General features: G+C 43.0%; 1 protein-coding gene across 1 annotated transcript in view; it reads right to left on the reverse strand.

Annotated features, from left to right (window-relative positions):
* The window catches only part of skic2 (SKI2 subunit of superkiller complex), a 79,993-nt gene that overhangs the window by 44,601 nt on the left and 13,747 nt on the right, over positions 1 to 21,645 (reverse strand). The window contains exons 6-19 of the mRNA XM_084313239.1: positions 18,120 to 18,194; positions 17,986 to 18,039; positions 17,724 to 17,881; positions 17,041 to 17,196; positions 13,234 to 13,379; positions 12,651 to 12,797; positions 9,873 to 9,957; positions 9,048 to 9,154; positions 8,605 to 8,751; positions 8,155 to 8,251; positions 6,038 to 6,250; positions 5,491 to 5,601; positions 3,791 to 3,902; positions 2,485 to 2,603 (exon numbers count right to left, since the gene is read on the reverse strand). Of these exons, the coding sequence (XP_084169365.1) occupies positions 2,485 to 2,603; positions 3,791 to 3,902; positions 5,491 to 5,601; positions 6,038 to 6,250; positions 8,155 to 8,251; positions 8,605 to 8,751; positions 9,048 to 9,154; positions 9,873 to 9,957; positions 12,651 to 12,797; positions 13,234 to 13,379; positions 17,041 to 17,196; positions 17,724 to 17,881; positions 17,986 to 18,039; positions 18,120 to 18,194 (1,727 nt within the window). The remainder of the gene's footprint in view (positions 1 to 2,484; positions 2,604 to 3,790; positions 3,903 to 5,490; positions 5,602 to 6,037; positions 6,251 to 8,154; positions 8,252 to 8,604; positions 8,752 to 9,047; positions 9,155 to 9,872; positions 9,958 to 12,650; positions 12,798 to 13,233; positions 13,380 to 17,040; positions 17,197 to 17,723; positions 17,882 to 17,985; positions 18,040 to 18,119; positions 18,195 to 21,645) is intronic.

Raw genomic sequence — 21,645 nt, forward strand, 5'->3', positions numbered from 1 at the left:
AGAGAAACTGTAGTAGTCGCAATATCCAGAAGTAGTATCCAAAGAAATTGGTATGGCTGGGTCCATAGCGTGAAGTCTTGTATAGTACATGTCCAAATTTCATAAAAATACGTTCAGAAATGAGCGATGAGCGATTTTGGTAAAAAGTGAGAACTCCAATGCATTCAGCGGAAATGTCTCTTCCTGTTTTCACTCGTGACTTTTCACCTAGATCCCTGATTTGCTCATCCCCACGTGGGGTATCATTGGAAAGCCACACTCATTGGTTACAACTAGGGATGTCCGATATTATCGGCCTACCGATATTATCGGCCGATATCGGCATTAAAATGTGATATCGGAAAATATCGGTATCGGTTTTCAAAAGATTTTTTTTTTTTTTTTACATTTCTATAACCTTTATTTACCCAGGCAAGCAAGTAAGAACAAATTCTGATTTTATTTATTGTCAAAAGTATGCATAATGTTGTGTTAATTCCACAACAAGAGATATGTAATGTTAATTACCTGAAATGATTCCATTTTTGGGGGGGGGGGGACCCTGCATATATCGGTATCGGTTGATATCGGTATCGGAAATTAAGAGTTGGACAATATCGGTATCGGTAAAAAAGCCAATATCGAGCATCCCTAGTTACAACCCTGTCAGATCATTTTCAAGATCGCCAAATGATTGACGGACCTACTGTAGAGCTCCGGGAGTCACTGGTGGTATTCGAAAAAAATAAAACTGTGCCATGTACTTTGGCGCACGCCTCACATATCGGCATGTAATTCAAGAACCGCTGAACGGATTTTGTCGCCTGAAACGGCAATCGACAGGCAACAAATAGGGCTTTAATTCGATAGAGGTAGATAGAGCCGCTAGAGGTCGCCAAAGTGGTGTTGGGCACCGGTGGGCAAATCGTCCTCAAGAGGGCCCGGGGCCAGTATACTCGTTATTGGCCGCCATGCGTTGAGCGCCAGAAACTAGGTTAACTCGTTTTTATGATCGTTATTTCCTTTATTCGCTATTGCCATTCATAATTCATCCAGCAAGACTCCGGGAGACTCTGGACTCTGTCGGATATTGCAACGGCTCAATACCGCCGCCTGGTGGATTTCGGGCGAGTTGCACTCCACTCTCAACCGGATGGTGCGTTCTGTGCATTGGTGAAAATGTTCCGGGCAGAGCTCTCTTGTTATGTGGATCCAGACAAACACTCTAGTGCATTGGATCGCTTTCGAGACGCAAGAATCAATATGCTTTCTGCGTTTATCGCGTCGTACAAACGGAAAACGGATCTAGCAGATGGAAATCAAATAATTGGAATATTTTTTCTCCACTCATCGGTAGGACTGACCCCTATTAATCGATTAGTCGACGAATCGTTCGAAAGGAGCCGTAGTCGACTGGCCAACCTCTTAGTCGAATATAATATAAAACAATTAAAATAAAAAATTTAAATAATAATTATGTTTTTTTTATCATTTTTTCCAAAAGAAGAGGCCTAGAAGCGTGGCTAACGCTAATGGCACGCATACCGGAGGCTAACTGCCTACGAAAACAGGCACAGAGGCACTGAAAGAGGATTTCACCCATCTAATGAACACACTAGACTAGACAAATATCAAGATGTATCCATCAGTGGACCAATTGCATGCTTTTGCAGAGGACAAGAAGCCTTCAGTCGACTCCTTCAGACATTAAGCACCCCCCACAGCCCAAATGGAATGATAAAAAAAAATTAAAAATAAAATAAATAAAAGTTTTAAAATATTATATATATATATATATATATATTTTAAGTCGACCAAAGTCGACTAACGGCAAATTTTGGCCAATCCTAGTCGACCATCCAAATCCTTAGTCGGGGACAGCCCTACTCATCGGCCACAGGTAAGAGGAATCTAACGTTAATTCCAGCTCGATTGTCCATTTATTTCATTGCAATCCATCTGATCAACGTATGATGTCGTACTAAAGAAAGCCGTTACTGACAATCAAGGAATCATAAACGACCCCCCCCCCCCTTTCCTTCACGCATGATGGAGCATAATGTATACCGATCATATGCATTTGAATTTTTTAATATAGCGTGTATAGGAACGAAACGCCAATCGATTATGTATAATATGCATCGGGGCCTATAACTCGCGTTCTAGGAATTACTGCAAATCACTCTAAAAACATACTTATATTCATGACGGTATTAACACGACAATGTATGAATGGAAAAATATAACGTTCCCACACACGGAACGATAGATACCCGATGTTGAATGGGCCATAGTAATGTCGATATAGCTATAATATTCAAAAAGTTATAGCCCTGCAAAGAAGGTGAGCGACTCCATAGGCTTACAGCACTGGCAGTGAGAGGTATAAGATGGGCAAAATGCGTGGCAGACAATGTGTTAAGAGGTTAAAAAACAAACACGTTTTTGAGTGGAGGAGGGGACCTTTAAACTCACCCAGGACATCCCGCCTCTCACACTACTCACCAGCATCATAACATGCAGGTCTCCCATGGCGTGAACCCCGGCCTTACAGAGGATGATGACGGTGCCGGTGGCGTCCAGACCTCTCCTGCCCGCCCTGCCGGCCATCTGGATATACTCACCTGGTATGAGAGTGATAAAAGCACGCAGGCAGGATAAGGGAGAGGACCAAGCAGACACAGGGACATTAGTCAGACGGCACACGCAGGGAGCCCCGTAAAAGAAAACACATAAACATACCATGTCTATTTTCTCTCCACTGCTTAAGAGAGGAAATTATGCACTATGAGTGTGATGCATAATATAAAGACACAGACAGTCCTTCTCACTGTCTTTATTGCTACCACTTTCTAAGATTAGATAGATGGATGGAGCATTTTTATAGTTGCTACCACTTTCTGAGATTGGACAGAAATACAAATAGATACAGACACACAGAGACAGAGAGACAGAGAGACAGAGAGACAGAGAGACAGAGAGACAGAGAGATAGATAGATAGATAGATAGATAGATAGATAGATAGATAGATAGATAGATAGATAGATAGATAGATAGATAGATACCGTAATTCCTCTAATAGTAACCCCGGCTTGTATTTGTTTCAACTGTAGCGGATACCAGGCTTGTATTAGGAGGAGGCATGTATAAGAGAGAGGCCTATATTTCAAATTTTCAAACAGATCATAATGAATAAATCAACATTTTGTGTCAGTTTGAACCCAGTCAAATGTACTGGGTTCATTTATTGAAACCAAGTACTGTATGAAATACGGTAGTATACAGTGCAATTACCGGTGGTCAAAAAAAGTTAAATAAAGTAAAATAGTGCAATCACAATACTGGTATAATAATAACTTCGTTTTATACAATTCTGAGGTAGGCTTACTCTCTTGGTAAACATTAACACCATACCATTATATGGTATTTATTGCACAGCCAGGCCAGCATATAACAACAATAACAAAATATATTGCCTATGGTAAATCCGTTGAGGGAAATACCGTAATTCCTCTAATATACATGAAACCCGGCTTGTATTAGGAGGCCGGCTTATAATTGCTTAGCTCAACAGCGCACCCGGTCATTAATAGAGACCCGGTTTTTAATTGAATACCGGTTACTATTAGAGGAATTACGGTAGATAGATAGATAGATAGATAGATAGATAGATAGATAGATAGATAGATAGATAGATAGATAGATAGATAGATAGATAGATAGATAGAGACGTTCAGGCAGACCGATACATATATACAGACAGACAGACTAAATGTCCTTAGTGGAGGACAGGCCTAAGGAGACGCCTACCAGGCAGTAGGTTCCTGAAACCTGTTCCGTCATGCTTCCTGATGCTGTCAAACACCACTGTCCTGGCAGGCATGTTCACTCCCATAGCGAACGTCTCGGTGGCAAACAGCACCTGAAGGAGACGTAAACGCTAGTTAGGACCTCTGGTGAGAAGCTGTTGACCTCGAATTTAAAAGGGGAAGTACACCCCCCCCCCCCCCCCAAGTTAAGAATTCATACATGTTACGGTCTAAGTCCGTTCAAAAGACAAACAACTCTCTCCCTGTTCCAAAAACGAGAGTGCTAAAACTCACTTTGATGTCATCAAATATAATGTCTGGAGCTGCTCCGTAGACAATGAATTGGGAAAGATGTTATATAGGGGATACTGTGTCTGTGTATACCAGGGGTCGGCAACCTGCGGCCTCGAGGCCGCATGCGGCTCTTTAGCCAATCAGCTGCGGCTCCCTGGCCAAAAAAAAAAAAATGTAAACCTTTTTTTTTTTTGAGATCGATGTCATACTGTGACACTGAAATGAAAAAATATTTCATCAACTAAGATATTTAGTCAACAAAAGGCTTACCTGTATGCCTGATATGTGGTGCGAAATTTGCGAACAACGAAAAATGTACTTTTTATTTTATAGATTTTCCACAAATAAGGGAAGGACTCTAATAGAGCTGCATAGTTCAGGGTTTTATTTCAAAGTAGGTCTACAGATGCCAATGTTTTTTCTCCTTTTCTGTGTTTTATTTCAAAGTAGGTCTACACATGGTATTCTTTTTTCAAAGTGGACTACTTTCTATTTGATAAATGTTCCACAAATAAGGGAAGGACTCAAACTCCCGCCTACCTCTGGTCAAAAAAAATCTAACCGTGACTAACCTTACTGTCATGCACTTGTCCTAATAAACTAACCTACACTGTAACATGCAACACTTTGATAAACATTGTTACTCAGCTGATAGAGTTGTACCCTTCTTGCTGTCTTGTCGTACAGAACTTGTAAGTCGCTTTGGATAAAAGCGTCAGCTAAATGACTAAATGTAAATGTAAATGTAAAATATACCTGAATAGTTCAGGGTTTTATTTCAAAGTCTGTCTACAGACACCAGTGTTTTGTCTCCTCTTCTGTGTTTTATTAAAAAATAGGTCTACACAGCCAGTATTTTTTCTCCTCTTCATAAGAGTTTGAGGTTTTCCTTTGTTATAACAGGTAAAAACAGCAATTAAAAAGTCAAAATATTTCTTTTTGTTGCTTTATAATCCCATTAATGCAACAAACTGTGTGCTATAAGTATAAAGTATAATAAATCGCAAATGACTTTGGGTATGCAATTGTCAGGCGTTTTATGCTAAATGTGGGGTATGCTTGGGGATATATAAAACATTATACACTGTTATCTTCATTTTAAGGGTAAATAGGTTGTGCGGCTCCCTGATCATTTTATTTTGTGGGACGGGGGAAAAGTGGCTCTTTTGATCGTAAAGGTTGCTGACCCCTGGTGTATACAATGTCCCATTCCTTGTCTATGGAATGCCTCCAGACTTTCTATCTAATGGCATCATGAGTTTTGAGTCTTTTGAGTTTGAGTTCTGGCTTCACGAGAGGAGCTCATGTTCACAAAATATTGATTCCCCTTTAAGGGAAACAGAGAGGAAGCACTAGAAAGCATCTACATTACAGCAGCGTACCATCCTCGGTTTCCACAAGACTCACCTTCACTAGCCCTCGTGAGAAGAGCATCTCCGTGACCTCCTTGAGGATTGGCAGAATGCCACTGTGGTGGACGGCTATCCCCCTCTTCAGCAGGTCCCGCATCAACAGGATCTGTGTGTGTGAGTGTGTGGGTGTGTGAGTGAGTGAGTGAGTGAGTGAGTGAGTGAGTGAGTGAGTGAGTGAGTGAGTGAGTGAGTGAGTGAGTGAGTGAGTGAGTGAGTGAGTGAGAGAGAGAGAGGTTGGAGAGACAAGAGCACTTAGCCATAGATGACTCAAGAGTGAGACTGTAAAATAAAGGCACGCTCCCTGCAGAGTGTACGATAATTTCTAGTGCACTATGAGAGACTGTAGACTAGAGAACCTCGCTAACATGCCAGGCATCCTTCTGCGTGAGTGTCAAACTGAAACATTTATTCACATTGTGTTCCTAAGCAACATCGCTTTTGTCATTCCACTTCCAATGACTGTGTAATACTTTAGTTTAGATGTTAGTTCTGGAGCTCCCAGGAACCGTTGCTTGGGTTTTCTCTAAAGATACCCCCCTAACCTGGGGCAGCTGTCGGTCTCCTCCTCGGAGGCGACTCAGGCTCTTCTGGAAGAAGGAGTGGATCTCGGCCTTCTCCACAGAGCTGGTCAGGTCCATGGAGGACAGTGAGCGGGCGTTGTCATCGCAGCGTGTCCGCGAGAAGGTGAACGCCACCACGGGCGTCTGCTGTCGCTGCGACAGGAAGTGGAGGAGGGACAGCCACACCGCCCGGTCCTGGAGGGCAAGATGGAGAGAGGCACGAGAGGACGGAGGGGTGGAGAAGAAAAAGGGAAAGAAAGAATGACAGAGGGAGGATAAGATGGATGGACTTGAAGGGATACTTTTGGGAAAAAAATAAAATGTATCCATTTCCCTTAAATGGCTTCTTAAGCCTTTCACATTGAAACCATTCGCCTTATTCACTTCGCCGCCATATTGGGTCGACTTTGATGCAGTGGGGGGTACGGATGCGGAAGTGCGAATTCAGTTCAATTAAACATTAAAAACGTCATTATAAAAATGCTACTTCAAGAACCAGAATAGTCAAAACAGGCAGAATAGCTGTTGTGTGATGGCATGTACAATAATACTGTATATACCATATATATGTATTTATTCTCACCGCATATTATACCTTTTTTTTTTATCCACTTTTTCTCCCATTTTCTATTTTTCTCCCATCCCAATTTTCATATCGTCCAATTCAACACTCCCCTGTCTTTGAACGTTGTTTCTTGCCTCCAACAAGCCGGCTGCAATGTGGACTAAGTCATACATAGCACGAGTCCCCTCCGATACTCGAGGTAACAGCCGTTGCATCTTTTCACCTGCGCGGCTCGATCTTTCAGCGTCGGGGGTCTGGGCTTTGGAGGGGGCCCGCCCCCGTCGCTTCTTGATTCTACTGCGCAGGCGCACCAACCGACCTGTAAGAGTCGCTGTCCACAACGCCTGATCCCCACCCTTCAGTTTCCCTCCCCGTAATACGGCCAATGTGTATTACTGTGGACGACCAGCTAAACTGAAAGCAATGTGAAGAGCGGGGCTCAAACAGGAGGCGTCCTGTTCGAGCCTAGTCTCCAGCATTCGTTGCGTGTACCTTGCCCACTGCGCCACGTAGCCGCCCCACCGCATATTATACCTATCCTCACCTGTCTGTAGTACTTACCTTACCTGCACATAGCCTTTATCTGTACATATCCTACTTTTTTGTCGATAAAATGCCTATAGCAAGTAGCGTGAAAACCAGCATCTCCAGGAACATTGGCAAACTCGATCTCTAAACAATGTCTGTAATCTGTATGTATCCGCAATGATACGATTCTCGCCTGGCAATTTAAGCCACCGCTCAACGCAGTTTCTATATCTATCCCACGTGTCTGTGTAAAATCTTGTACACTTTCTTTCTGAACGGACGTGAGATGCATATAACATTGTTTATATATAAAAGAAAGAAAAATAAACCTTTTTGCGAACTTTAGAAGGTGGTTTTTGTCCATTTTCGTCCTTGTCGATATGTACTCCTTCTCCGTTGATTCCATTATGTACTACTGTTTACACAAATTTGTTGTTGTCGGGTAACCTGGCAACAAAGCGGCTGCTATTGGTCGAGCGCAAGACACGCGACAGAACTCGCACCAATTACATCAAATATAACTACGCGATGACAAAGTATCCGTTCGCGAGGAAAGATCTAGTCCCGACGTTAAAATTATAATTGCGCAAAACTGGGTAGATTCTAAATGGAGAACTTTTTATTCCTAAATCTACACCAATAGATCTTTCACCCAGACTGAAAATTGCATAGTCCCCCGAGGTGGGAACGTTTAAATAACATTTAAAATGTCATGTTCCTTTAAAGGGGAACACCACTAAATTTTTTTATTAAAATGTGTTATTTCCATGGCCTAAGACATGGCCTTTATACTTGATGACATCACAAGTTTGAGTTTTACCACTCTCTCGTTTTTGGATTTGGGAGAGAGTTGCTCATTTTCACTAATATTATTGTCCGGTCTTAGACCAGAGAAATAACATGAATTCTGAAATTGGGGAGTAGTTCCCTTTTAAGAGTATGGTAGCAGAAAGGTTAATGATAGAAGGAAAGGGTAACACATAGTAAGAGAGAGGGAGCAGAGCACCTGGCTGGATGACGTGTTCTGAGAAGTGTTCCTTGTGCCAAATGACTGGGCGTGTTTGCTGGTGCGTTCTTTCTTGGCATCGCCAGCTGCATAGTACCTGAATAACAAATACACCAACCGTCTCTATCAGAAATGATCACGTTAAAAGGAACATGACAACATTATGGGAAATGGGTGAAGATAGATACTGTACCAATTTCCTCTCTGTGCTTTCAGTAGAAAGCAGATATGGATTAATTTGTGCTAAGCTAGGCTAGCTTGCAGTTGAATAGCTTTCTATCGAATGCACAGAGAGGACATTGCTATCCATCTTCTTGTCTGACTCTGGAGAAGACGGTAAGCGCATTTCCCATAATGTTGACGTGTTCCTTTAAGTAACCACCCTGTATATCAAATTATCACATAGTAGTATTTATGACATCCAGTTCCGGACCAAATTCATGCGTGTACCCTTTTGTGAGGAAGTTGCCTGTAGCGTCCAGCAATAGGAACATCTCTTTCTGTGTCTTCGTGCTGTTGCCCGTGTACAGATAGTGTTCCAGAGGGACGGGCCTCTTCACTGTGCTGATCACATAAATGTGTTTTTTTTTTATACGTCTGGAGAGGAGAGGAGAAGAGAAGAGAAGAGAAGAGAAGAGAAGAGAAGAGAAGAGAAGAGAAGAGAAGAGAAGAGAAGAGAAGAGAATATTAATAAAAACCAAATATATATATAGCACATACTGTGGTTGAGGATTACAGCGCAATTACATGTATACAGAATCTATCTATCTCACTACTGATCCACACATGAGTTTAAAAAACAGATTGTGACTTTTCCTCTCATCACTAAACCTGTTGCATTTCCCATGACATGATGAGACTGAGCAGCAGGGGGCAGCACTGGGTTTACCTACCCGATCCACTCACTGAACTCCAGCGCGTTGGGCACAGTGGCGCTGAGCAGAATGATACTGACATGGTCGGGAAGCATGATCAGCACCTCCTCCCACACCACTCCTCTCTTGAAGGAGAGAGGAGAAAAAGGAGGAGGGGGGAGAGGAGAAAAAGGGAGGAGTCATTGACTTTCAAACCAAAGAGTTGTATAAAAGCTTTTCACGTGACTCAGGCTGACGTTACCTCAGCATAAAGAGTTGTAATAAAGGCTTTTCTTCTTTTTTTTTTTTTATCTACTTTTTCTCCCCATTTTCTATTTTTCTCCCATCCCAATTTGGTATTATCCAATTCTTCCCTCCCCTGTCTCGAACGTTGGTAGACCATGCCTCCCACTGGTCGGCTGCAATGTGGACGAAGCCTTGCATCACGTGTCCCCTCCGGTACACGAGGAGGCAGCCGTCGCATCTTTTCACCTGTACAGCGCGATCTCTCAGTGGCGAGGAGTAACGCGTGGGAGGCTCACGCTGCCCCAGATACTTCCTGATTCTGCTGTACAGGCGCACCAACCGACCTGTAGGAGTCGCTGTCCACAAAGTCCGATCCCCACCCACCGGCTTTCCCACCCCCTAATACTGCCAATTGTATTAGTATGAACAACCAGCCAAGCCGGAAGCAACGCCAAGAGCTGGGCTCGAACCCAGCATCTCCTGCGTTAGTGGCGAGCGCCTTGCCCACTGTGCCACTTAGCCGCCCTAATAAAGGCTTTTCATGTGACTCAGGCTGACATTACCTCAGCATAAAGAGTTGTATATAAAGGCTTTTCACGTGACTCAGGGTGACATTACCTCAGCATCGTTAATGTAGTGCACCTCGTCAAAGATCACCCACTCCAAGTCTCTGATGACCTCGGAGCCGTTATAAAGCATGGACCTGAGAGAAGAGAGTCATTCAGTCTAGTGCGTCATTCTAATGTGTTATACAGGTGCAGCTCAATACATTTGAATATTGTGGAAAAGTCTATATATTTCACTGTATTGATGCAGTAATTTGTGCAAAAGGAGCCCCAACCAAGTACTGAGTGAACATACATGAACATACTTTTCAGAAGGCCGACATTTCTATATTACATTTTATTTTTTTGGTCTTATATGTAATATTCAAACAAGACCAGACCTTATGAACATGCATGGGCCAGCTTAGTGCCAGCCCCACAGCCCCCAAACAACTAGGGACTCGTTGCGAGCAGCAGTGAGCAGGACACGTTCGACAATCGCGATCGCCTAGAGCAGGGGTGGCCAACCCGCGGCTCGCGAGCCGCATGCGGCTCTTTGCCCGTCAATGTGCGGCTCTTCCACGTTCATAAGGACGTAGAATAAACATTTACAATTTTTTTTTAAATGGTCCATTTGCATGTTCTTGGTATCTGAATCTAGGGACATATATGGATCAGTGTCATAAATAGTGTGTCTGTTACTAGGCTTGAGTAAATTGTAATGAACCAAAGGAGAATATCAATTCTATTTAAAAAAAAAATTATCTTTGACTGTAAATAACACCATGCTAAAATTGACCAGACCTGAAAAATCTAAGCAAATGAATAAAGGGAAGATGATTAAACAGAAGGTTTTGTAGATACAGTACTGAATTCTGCCATCTTTTTTATAATGTAAATTTCTCCACCATTTTTCATCATATTGCAACACCGTTTTTTGCAAGACGTTCACAGAAAGGTAGAGAAACTAACTGCATTCTGTTTTATGGAAATAACGTTCAGGCTTGTGGGAGATAATCCCAAAAAATAAGAGAAATTAAAAAGTAAATCCAGAAGTCAGATGATTGACAGGGGCTGGTGTGAGCTGGGTAGGGTAGTTTTTCGAAATTTGAAAGCCCTGAGTCTCTTCCTTCAAAAGACTACACTCACTTTTGGCTGTGCCACTTCCTCCTGTCAATATGCGCCGGTTTCCGACTCAATGCCCTGAGATTTCTATAATCTTATATTTCACTAATAACAGTTAAAATAATTGGTAAACAAACATAATGCTGAAAATATACACTTTTACTGTATATCTCGGGCTTAAGAGGTTAACCCTGTGAGGCCCAAATTAAAAAGAAATTAGCAACTTCAGAGGCCAGAGGGTGGGACATATAAACACATTTACTATCAATCAAATAGCATTGTGAGGCTGAACAACAGGACCAATTGACTATACATGTGCTTAAAGGGGAACTATCTTATAAATGGCTTTTTTCAGTGTTTACCATTGTTTCTTAGCTATGTGGACATATGTCTCTAATTCTCATATTGGCGAATTCTTCCAATTCTCCTCTCACAATATTCACCCTCACTGAACTGAGTCATCTGAAAATGTGCATATCTGTGATGTCAGAGATTTCTCAGCTGCATAATAATGTGGCAGTTGATGTGGCAGTTGGCACCAGGCCACACAGTGGTTGGAGCCCAGCCTCAAAACGGCTTAAGATCTTGAGGTAGAAAAATGCGGTTTTTAGTACTTGATTAGAAATACAAAACAATGCATTTTTTTTTAAAAAAACCTAGGTGTTCCATAGACTCACAGGAATTGTGTAAAAGTGCCCAAATAGTGAAAGAAATAGTAAATAGTAGTATAATAGTTAATAGTTCCCCTTTAACATTTTTTAAATAAACATTATTTTTTAAATGGCTAAAAGTGATTTTGTAATTTTGCAACCGTGGGTCTCACAGGGTACTTTTAACCCTGTGAGGCCCAAATAAAAAAGACATTAGCAACTTCAGAGGCCAGAGGGTGAGACCTATAAACACATGAAGGGTGCCGTGACTGAAAAAAAAGGTTGAGAAACGCTGGTATATGGTGTGGCTCTTTGTGGTACCACAGTCATTTTTTTGTGGCTCTTAGTCTCTGACTGGTTGGCCACCCCTGGCCTAGAGCGAACTATTGGATATTATGAAAAAGACTAAATGGATTATATGGATGATGATTATGGACGATAAGGTGCATTTCCACCAGACTATGTTGGACTCAGCACTACTGGTAAAACGTAAAAAAAACTATAATCAAACCGACCGATGCGGAAACCTATTCGGCTCCGTCTATAGTCTGGCCCGAGCAGATGAAGAAGATGGATGAGGGCTACCTAACGTTATATGTATTGATCCTGACACTTTTGGACTCTAAGTGAGAAATGGAGTACCTCTGATGATCGCAGAGTCGGATAAACGACCCCCCCCCCCCCCCCCCCGGCTTTGTGAAGAAACAAGGTCATGTGTTTACCTTTGACCTGGCAATAATATAGGTTTCAAGCGAGCAGCCGCAAGATTTGCGCATACGCTGCACAAAACACACTTTATCTCACGATCTAGAAAACCAGCCTGGATTATTTTTAAACTGGGCAATGTTTATCTTGGGAACGAACGAGGGTATGTAGAAACAAACTCTTTTTTTACATGTTGGACTATAAATAGTGTCTGTCAAATGAGCCATACTATTGTCTCCATAGCTATAATATAGAATATACTCCGCAAAGATCGTGAAATATTGTGAAAATGGTCCAAAAAAAGCTGGTGCCAGGCAATACAGATGGGGAAAGGGCGTGGCGCTCAATGAGTTAAGCAACGCTATCAATACCTCAAAATCTCAGTGGTCATGATGAGACATGAAGAGTCAGGACTGATCTGGACGTCACCCGTCAGGAGCCCCACATCCCCAAAGGTGGCCTTGAAGTCCCTGAACTTCTGATTGGACAGAGCCTTGATGGGGGAGGTGTAGATGGTCCTACATAATCAGATAGAAAGTTGACATCACAATCTGGCATATAATAGGTGGTTATGCAGTAGACAGTGGAGCAGCGGTGGCCTAATGTTTAGGAGGGCTTGTGACCAGGTGGTTGCCGGTTTGATCCCAGAGACCGACAGGAGAAATCTAGGGGAAGTGAATGAATATTACAACCACTGAAGTGCCCTTGAGCGAGGCACTTAGCACCCAGCTGCTCCAGTGTAAGACTGGGGCTATACTGGACAGCTCCCCGGTGTAAATGTATGCAATTGTGTGAGTGAAACATGGCATGCTCAGCGAAACAATCATGGATAAAATAAATAAAGGTTTAAACTTTTGGTATAATGATTGATTCATAATTCTTAATTGTCAGAATTCAGTTTAACATTACAGATTACACCCATATCTGAGGTATTCAATAAAAAGACAGACACACCTGGTCATGTGTTTCTGAGAGAGAGCGATGGCGTATTCTGCCACCACGGTCTTTCCGGCGGAGGTGTGTGCTGCTACAAACACAGACTCGTGAGCCTCCAGCCTCAACACAGCCTGCTTCTGGAACACATCCAGCTCAAAGGGCCACTAGGAGAGAAACATAATGCATTACACTGTTACTGGATACAGCATGCCGAGGGAATCCCTGTGGGAAATCAACCCAATAAACTACTATCTTATTGTCTTGCACTTGCAGTATGCCTCTAATTTTCGACTTCTCTCCATTATCAGAGATTGCTGGGTAGTGTTCGCCAATGTTACTGTATTCTCTATTACAGTTTTGCATGTACAGTGGTACAGTGTCCCCCACCCACCCCTCCTACCCAACCCCCCCCCCCCCCCCACTCCTACCCAACCTCCCCCCCCCACTCCTATTCAACCTCCCCCCACCCAACCACCTCCAACGTACAGTCCCCCCCACCCCCCCCCCACCTACCCAACCTCCTCCAATGTACAGTTTCTACGTCAAATGTATTTTTTTTTATCCACTTTTTCTCCCATTTTTCTATATTTTCTCCCATCCCAATTTCGTATCATCCAATTCAACCCTCCCCTGTCACGGACGCTGTTTCTTGCCTCCCACAAGCCGGCTGCAATGTGGACTAAGTCATACATAGCACAAGTCCCCTCCGGTACTTGAGGTAACAGCAGTCGCATCTTTTCACCTGCGCAGCTCGATCTCTCAGTGGCGAGGAGTAACACGTGGGAGGCTCACGCTGCCCCCGACACTTCCTGATTCTACTGCGCAGGCGCACCAACCGACCTGTAGGAGTCGCTGTCCACAACGCCTGATCCCCACCCATCAGTTTCCCACCCCCTAATATGGCCAATGTGTATTAGTACGGACGACCAGCTAAACTGAAAGCAAATGTTGAGCGCTGGGCTCGAACTGACGAGCCCAGCGTTTCCAGCATTTCGTGGCGAGCGCCTTGCCCACTACGCCACGTAGCTGCCTTCTACGTCAAATGTATATACTTTTTTTTCTGGACTCTTTTCGTATCACAAACAGTACTGTATTTGCAAATCTGGTATGTCATAAATGTATAGATGTAGCAGTACTGTCTATCTGTCTGTCATGTATGTCATATTATGTTACGATAAATTGAAAATGGGGGACCCTGATGTAAACAAGACAAAAGTCTTTCTCTGGTCTGCATCCCCTTAACAATTGTATGTATTGAGCTGTACTGTACTGTACCCATTCTATCTGTTAATAAAGTTTTCATTCATTCATCATTCATTCACCAGAGATTAAGAGAACTGCTGGATAGTGTTCGCCAACGCTACTGTATTCTCTATTACCAGATATTAAGAGAACTGCTGGATAGTATATGTTCGCCAACGTTACTGTATTCTCTATTACCAGAGATTAAGAGAACTGCTGGATAGTATATGTTCGCTAACGTTACTGTATTCTCTATTACCAGAGATTAAGATAACTGCTGGATAGTATAAATTCACCAACATTACTGTATTCTCTATTACCAGCCATTCAAATTCACAAGTGGAACTTTCGCTTTCAGTTTCTATTCTGCTCCCAATTGATGCTTGGATTCGGGAATGGCTTGTAGTACCAAGAACCTTGGTGTTGTCCTCGACGACCAGTTGAACTTCTCTGCTCACATCGCAGCAACAACCAGAACCTGCAGATTCCTCCTGAGCAACGTCAGAAGGATCCGCCCCTTCCTGACAAAAGAAGCCACCCAACTCCTCGTCCAATCAACAGTCATCTCCCGCCTCGACTACTGCAACGCACTGCTTGGTGGCTTCCCGGCCACTGCCACCAAGCCTCTTCAACTCATTCAGAACGCAGTCACCTACTCCTATCCAAGCTCCGGGAGGGTCATCAAAGAGAAGTCGCCTATTCTCAGTCCTTGCCCCACAATGGTGGAATGAACTACCCACTCCAGTTAGGACAGCCGAAACCCGTCCAATCTTTTGCCGTCGACTAAAGACGCACTTCTTCAACCATTATCTGAAATAATAAAAAATAATAAAAAGAAAAAAAGAGGCGGCTAAGTGGCGCAGTGGGCAAGGCGCTCGCCACTAGTGCAGGAGATGCTGGGTTCGAGCCCATTGCTACCAGCTTGGCTGGTTGTTCATACTAACACAATTGGCAGTGTTAGGGGTGGGAAAGCTGGTGGGTGGGTCCTGGTCGTTGTAAACAGCGACTCCTACAGTTCGGTCGGGGCGCCTGCTCAGCGAGGAAAGGATCTAAGGGGGGTAGTGTGATCCTTCCACACGTTACACCCTCTCAGTGAGAGTCCGCGCTGCCAGGTGAAAAGAAGCGGTTGATTGGCTACACATGTGTCGGAGGAAGCATGTGATAGCCTCCACTCTCCCAGACCGACCGTAGGGGGTAGGTGTGCAGCGACCAGGAAGGGGATTGGGAATTGGCATAACGACTAACATTGGGATGGGAGAAAAACGGAGGAAAAAGGAGGGGGGAAAAGATAAAAAAAATCGAACCCTAACTAACCTTACTGTCATGCACTTGTCCTAATAAACTAACCTACACTGTAGCACTCAACACTTTGATGAACATTGTTACTCAGCTGAGAGTTGTACCCTTCCTGATGACTTGTCGTACAGAACTTGTAAGTCGCTTTGGATAAAAGCGTCAGCTAAATGACTAAATGTAAATGTAGTAGAGAAATACTTATAGGTTTTCACAAAGGTGAGTTACCTACATGCCTAGTGACTTCCAAACAACTTTCAAGTCTCACTGGGAACTTGTTCAACATCAATGGCAGCGTGAATAGCGTTTAGTAAGGTAGGCTGAGATCTGCTAAAACACACACCGTATACACCTATGAACACAACATCAGTTAAAGACGAGTGACAATCTCCGGTAATGGAGAGAAGTAAAAATGTAACCGGTATGGTCCTTTAAAGGTAGAATCTGTGATGTCGTCAAACAGCGATAGGGGGATAGGGAAGGGGTTGCTACTCCTGGCCGCACGTTAGGCTCTGCCAAGAGGGGTCTGGAGAAATTCACCTTATAATAAGTTACTAAACTGCAACCCACATGTCAGTCAGGCCAAAACAAAGAATGTCAACAAAGCGCAATATGGAGGGGGGCTCTTTTGCCTAGAGGTCACTGTTTGATGCCATTACAGATTCTACCTTTAAGTGGAATAAATATTTTATATATATATATATATACACACACACACACACACACACACACACACACACACACACACACACTGTATAGAGACTCACTGGAAAACCAATAGACTTCTCACACGTTCACGTCATTATGACATCAAGCCCCGGACGGTGCATATTTGTAACCGCCTAGGGCAGAAATGAACGGCCTTTTCCTTTGTAAGGTTAATGGGAAAATGGGCCACATTGCTAACCCTGAATGACCGGATGTTGCAGAAAATACACTGACGCTGGTGACGTCGGGTGACTTGATCTGTAATGCTAAGCTAGTTTTGGCTAGTATTGAGTTTTCCTTTTTTTTTTTTTTTTTTTTTACTGCCAAATTCTAAACCCCCCGCCTTATCAGAGAGAGAAATGTACATTAGAAGGCTTTGTTCGTGGGACCACAGTTGCATGAACCACAGACGAAGCTAGGAGACGATCTATCAATAGTCAACTAGTTTTCCTATAGCTGCAGCAAAGACTGGAGAATCGAGAGCAGCCAGAAAAGACATCACCCGTGAGAGGTCTATACATTTGGGAATGCTTGAGACTGATGACAGACAGCCATGACAGAATAGACCTCATCTGTCAGTACCTTGAAGGCGGGGTTGGGGATACGTTTATAAAAGTCATCACAAGGGGCGGTGATGTCCACATGGACGGCCCACTTCTTGTTCTCCTCTGGAACCTCTGCTGGTTTAGATGTCCCTTCTTTGACCTTCTCTGATGTAGAGGGAGACGCCACGACCTCCTGGAGATGGGGGAAGACAACAACCTTTCAGTATCCAATCGCAAAAACACATCCCTCGTTCCTATGGTTGGAAGTAAAAATACTTTATTGATTCATTAGATGTAAAAGAAAAAATTGGCATTGATGTTTCAGCAACAAGTCTTTTATTAGAATGCATGGAAGATGAAGGCCTTGTTGTACTCCGTTTTTTTCAAGTTTAGTTAGACTCCGTCTTTCTGACTTCTTGTCTAAAATCTATTTACACGTTTTTATGTAATTATTAATAAAGTATTCTAGTTTTTAACTATAAGAATGAGTGATGTGTTTCTGTTTTTCTTTTCTTTTACTCCATTATCGTTTTTGGCAGAACCTCGTTAACTAATTGGTTTTGGAAACTGTCTCCTCTAATCTACTTGAATCACACATGGGGAAGCAAAAACACCACACTTGTCTATGATGACTACTGTAGACAAGAGATGGCAAGAGATCACATGAATCAAAACAATAGCCCGTATGAAACTAAGGTATATATTGATTCGGATCACTACCTTGATGCCCAGGTCTTCCAAGCTGTTTGTTCTGGGGAGTTTGGGAGCATCTTCACCTCCTTTGTCCTTCTCCTCCGCCTCAGGTTGCAAGTTCATGATGTCATCAAAGGTGGACAGGAGGGACATGAGGTTCACCTCTGCCTTCGCCGATTCGCCACCTTGGAAGAAATATTGATGAAAAGGGGAAAGGTAAAAGTTTGCTGCAATTGAATGCAAGCTGCAAGACAATATGCGTAGAGCGATAGATGATATCTATACCAACCTTTGTCGCTGAAGTCCATCCCAGTTTTAAGTCCAGGAGGAGCTTTGAGTAGACCTGTGGGGAGGAATAGCTAATATAATCAAATACAGAACATCTGCAAAAAGAATCAGTCCAGAACAAAAGATCCAACATACCATTTACAAAGTCTATGTCCTCCTCCAGGTCGCTTTTCTTCTTGATTTGCTCCAGAGTGAGTTCCTCCATACCTCCTGTGAGAGATGGGCGGGGAAAAGAGATAATCACAATCGATACTGGCAATTTTTCATAATTTCTAATATTGCTGATGAAAGCTGCTCATATATATATTGTGGCAGACCGGCTGGCGTGGTAATAGACGGACGCTATGTGTCGGCCAAGGTACTAGGGCATATGCCCATATTAGGGGTTCCGGAGAGACTCCCGCCCGTGCAGAGCACATCAGCACAGATGCAGCGCACCTGTGCCAGACGCGCCAGAGACAGATGAGCGCAATCACCTGTCAATCAAAGTAGCATACAAAATGGAGACTGAGACACAGAAGCATTGGAGTAGCTGAGGCGAAACCATATGGAAGGAGAGGACGTGAGTAAAGAGAAGAGAAGAGGAAACGAAGAGGACCCTGCTGTGTGCTGTAACCGACCGTCTGAGAACCCGCATGTGTATCGACCCCTGTCTGACGTCTCTTCTCCCGGATCAGCCCACGCCCATATGAGAATCGCTCTATGTGTACCGGACCCCGCTAACGGACCAAGACGATTCTATTGTATTACGGACTGGCTGACAATTACCCTAACCTCTCCTTTTCCCCTAAAAAGTAATAAAACTGCTGTTAAACGTGCTTCTACCTTGTGCCGTGTGGGTTTTGTTAATTCCAATCTGGTGACCAAAACTCAAGAGCTGTGCGACTGGATGTTTTCCCTTGTCGCACTGGTGCTCTCAGCTCCCAGCAGGTCCGTCTGTCTGTGTGTATGTGTGTGTGTTTAGCGTCTTTTTCCCCGTGGCCATGTGCGTTCTAAAAAAAAATATCTGCCTTTGATTGGCTATAACACGTGCATTATGCAAAGACCAGCCCAGATCTGCCTCTGATTGGCTCTGATCATCACCCTGCCATTATTATTCGCTGAATGACGGGATAAACAAAATAGCCATGTGAGCATTGAAACGATAAAAAAAAGCACAGCGTCAGAGCGGTCAGGTGGCGTAGCGGAGATTGCGTTCGTCACCAACACCGGAGACGCTGGATTCGCCTGTTCGAATCCAGCTCACAGCTCCGGCGTTGTCACCAGCTTGGCTGGCCGTTCACACTAATACAATTGGCTGTATTAGAGGGTGGGAAAGCTGGCGGGGTGGGTCCGGGTCGTTGTAAACAGCGACTCCTACAGTTCGGTCGGGGCGCCTGCTCAGCGCGGATAGGATCTAAGGGGGGTAGTGTGATCCTTCCACACGTTACACCCTCTCAGTGAGAGTCCGCGCTGCCAGGTGAAAAGAAGCGGTTGATTGGCTAGACGTGTGTCGGAGGAAGCACGTGATAGCCTCCACTCTCCCAGACCGACTGTGGGGGGTAACGACCAGGAAGGGGATTGGGAATTGGCATAACGACTAACATTGGGATGGGAGAAAATCTGAGGAAAAAGGAGGTGGAAAAAGATCAAACATTTTTTTTTTTTTTTAAAAGCACAGCGTCTCATACTGGTTTCATAATACAACGTTTCCGAATGGACGTTTGGATTAAACAAAGTGTATGCAGTGATGCTTTCCCAGCGGAACACAAGCTGCTTAACGTTACACAGGTATGTTATACACGTTAATTAAGCTATGTAACGTTAGGGCGCAGCTCTTTAGCTTTAGCTAACGTTAAGATAGCAGGAGCCGTCGGCCAACAAAGCTGTTTCAACAAATGTATTCACAAAATGGATTATCATTCAAACGTTATTCAAGCCTCCCATGACCAGTAAGTAGTTACTACTTCTCAACCGCAGAAATGTGAGCTATGTGCCTAAACTTTGCTAGTCAAGACTCGACAGTACGCTGGGTTGAGGCGCGGGCGGAAGTGGCCATTTTTCAAAATAAAATACCCGAAAGACTATTAGTATAGGGAGGTGTACTACATTGCCGGCCGGTCCACCATCTTGAAAACACAATGTATTTGCCTTGCCCATTGCCCATTTCTAAATCGTCTCGTTTAAAACAAATAAAGCATCAACATTTGCATGGTGTACCTTTCTGTGCGTATTCATCCACAATCTATAGCTCAACATGAAAATATTCGCAATTAATTGTAAAAAAAAATAAATAAAAAATGCTGAATTTTATTTCAACCAGAAATGCTTAACAAATAATGTTAGTGATAGAAGGGAACTCATTTTGTGCAAAAATGGAAAGCTTTCCAAATGTTCATGAGGTAGAATTGTTACAATAGCCGATAATCCATTTTCCCAAAGATAAATCCCTATACGGGTGGACCTCGCAGGCGGTCCAAAGTGACGTCAGAGTACACCTCCCTATTTAGGAGCCAATTGTTTGCATGATTAAAATGATGGTTCGAACATCCGTTCGAAAAACCCTGGCGAATGTTCGAATCCCAAAAACAGGCTTGGGACAGCTCTAACTGGAGCTGAGCTGAATGTGTTCAAATAGACATAAAAAGGTGAAGGATTGGACTTTGCGAGCTAACTGTAATACAATGTTATTTTTTACAATAATTTACATAACATCTTAAGAAATTACTAATGTGTATGGAAACTGACAAAAAAGGTAATGGTAAAAACGCTTAAAATGTATTATTGCAGCGGCAAAAGGCGCAGTGGAAAATGTTGGGTGCATCTACGGTAAATTATGTGCTGGTGCACCTAAATGAAAAAGTTAGGCGCACTGGTGCAACCAATGTAAAAGGTTAGTCTGGATCCCTGAATATATATATATTCATTCATTCATTCAATCTTTATTTATACTCGATACTACACTGAGTAATTAAACTCATTTACAGTGCCGTCGAGATGTTACATACACAAGTGTCACAGTGTGTTCATAAATATAAAGACATCAGACAATCAGAATAATTGAGAGCACATTTTAAAATACATAAAAAAAATAATAATAAAAAATCTTTTAAAAAGAATAAAATAGCTCAAAATTAAAACAGAGGTAATAATTTAAAAACAATTACATATTGTGGTGACCTGATTGGTCATTAAGGTTCTAAACCGACCCATAGACACTAGAGTGTCTAGTTTCAGTGTTTCCTGCAGGGTATTCCATGATGTAGGGGCATAAAAGCCAAAAGCAGATCTACCAAGTTCAGTACAAACTCTAGGCACTCTAAGTGTAAGCCAAAAACTGGATCGTGTACGACAGGGTCCAGTGGTCCATTCCAATAAAGAACTAATATAATTTGGACAATCTCTAATTATGGCTTTATAGATAAAAAGATTGCAATGCAACTTACGTCTCTCTGCCAGAGAGGCCCACCCGACCTTATTATATAGGATACAATGGTGAGTACCATAACTATCACCGGTGATAAATCTAATGGCTGAATGATAAACAGAGTCTAAGGGCTTAAGAGTGGAAGCCGCTGCATGTCTATAAATCACATCTCCGTAATCCAAAACAGATAGGATTATATGTATATAATAATTTTTTTAAGTTGACTGAATGGTTAACTGCTGTTTCCCATGCATT

This window comes from Notolepis coatsorum (genome assembly GCF_963971535.1).
Source record: "Notolepis coatsorum genome assembly, chromosome: 4".
Taxonomy (NCBI): domain Eukaryota; kingdom Metazoa; phylum Chordata; class Actinopteri; order Aulopiformes; family Paralepididae; genus Notolepis; species Notolepis coatsorum.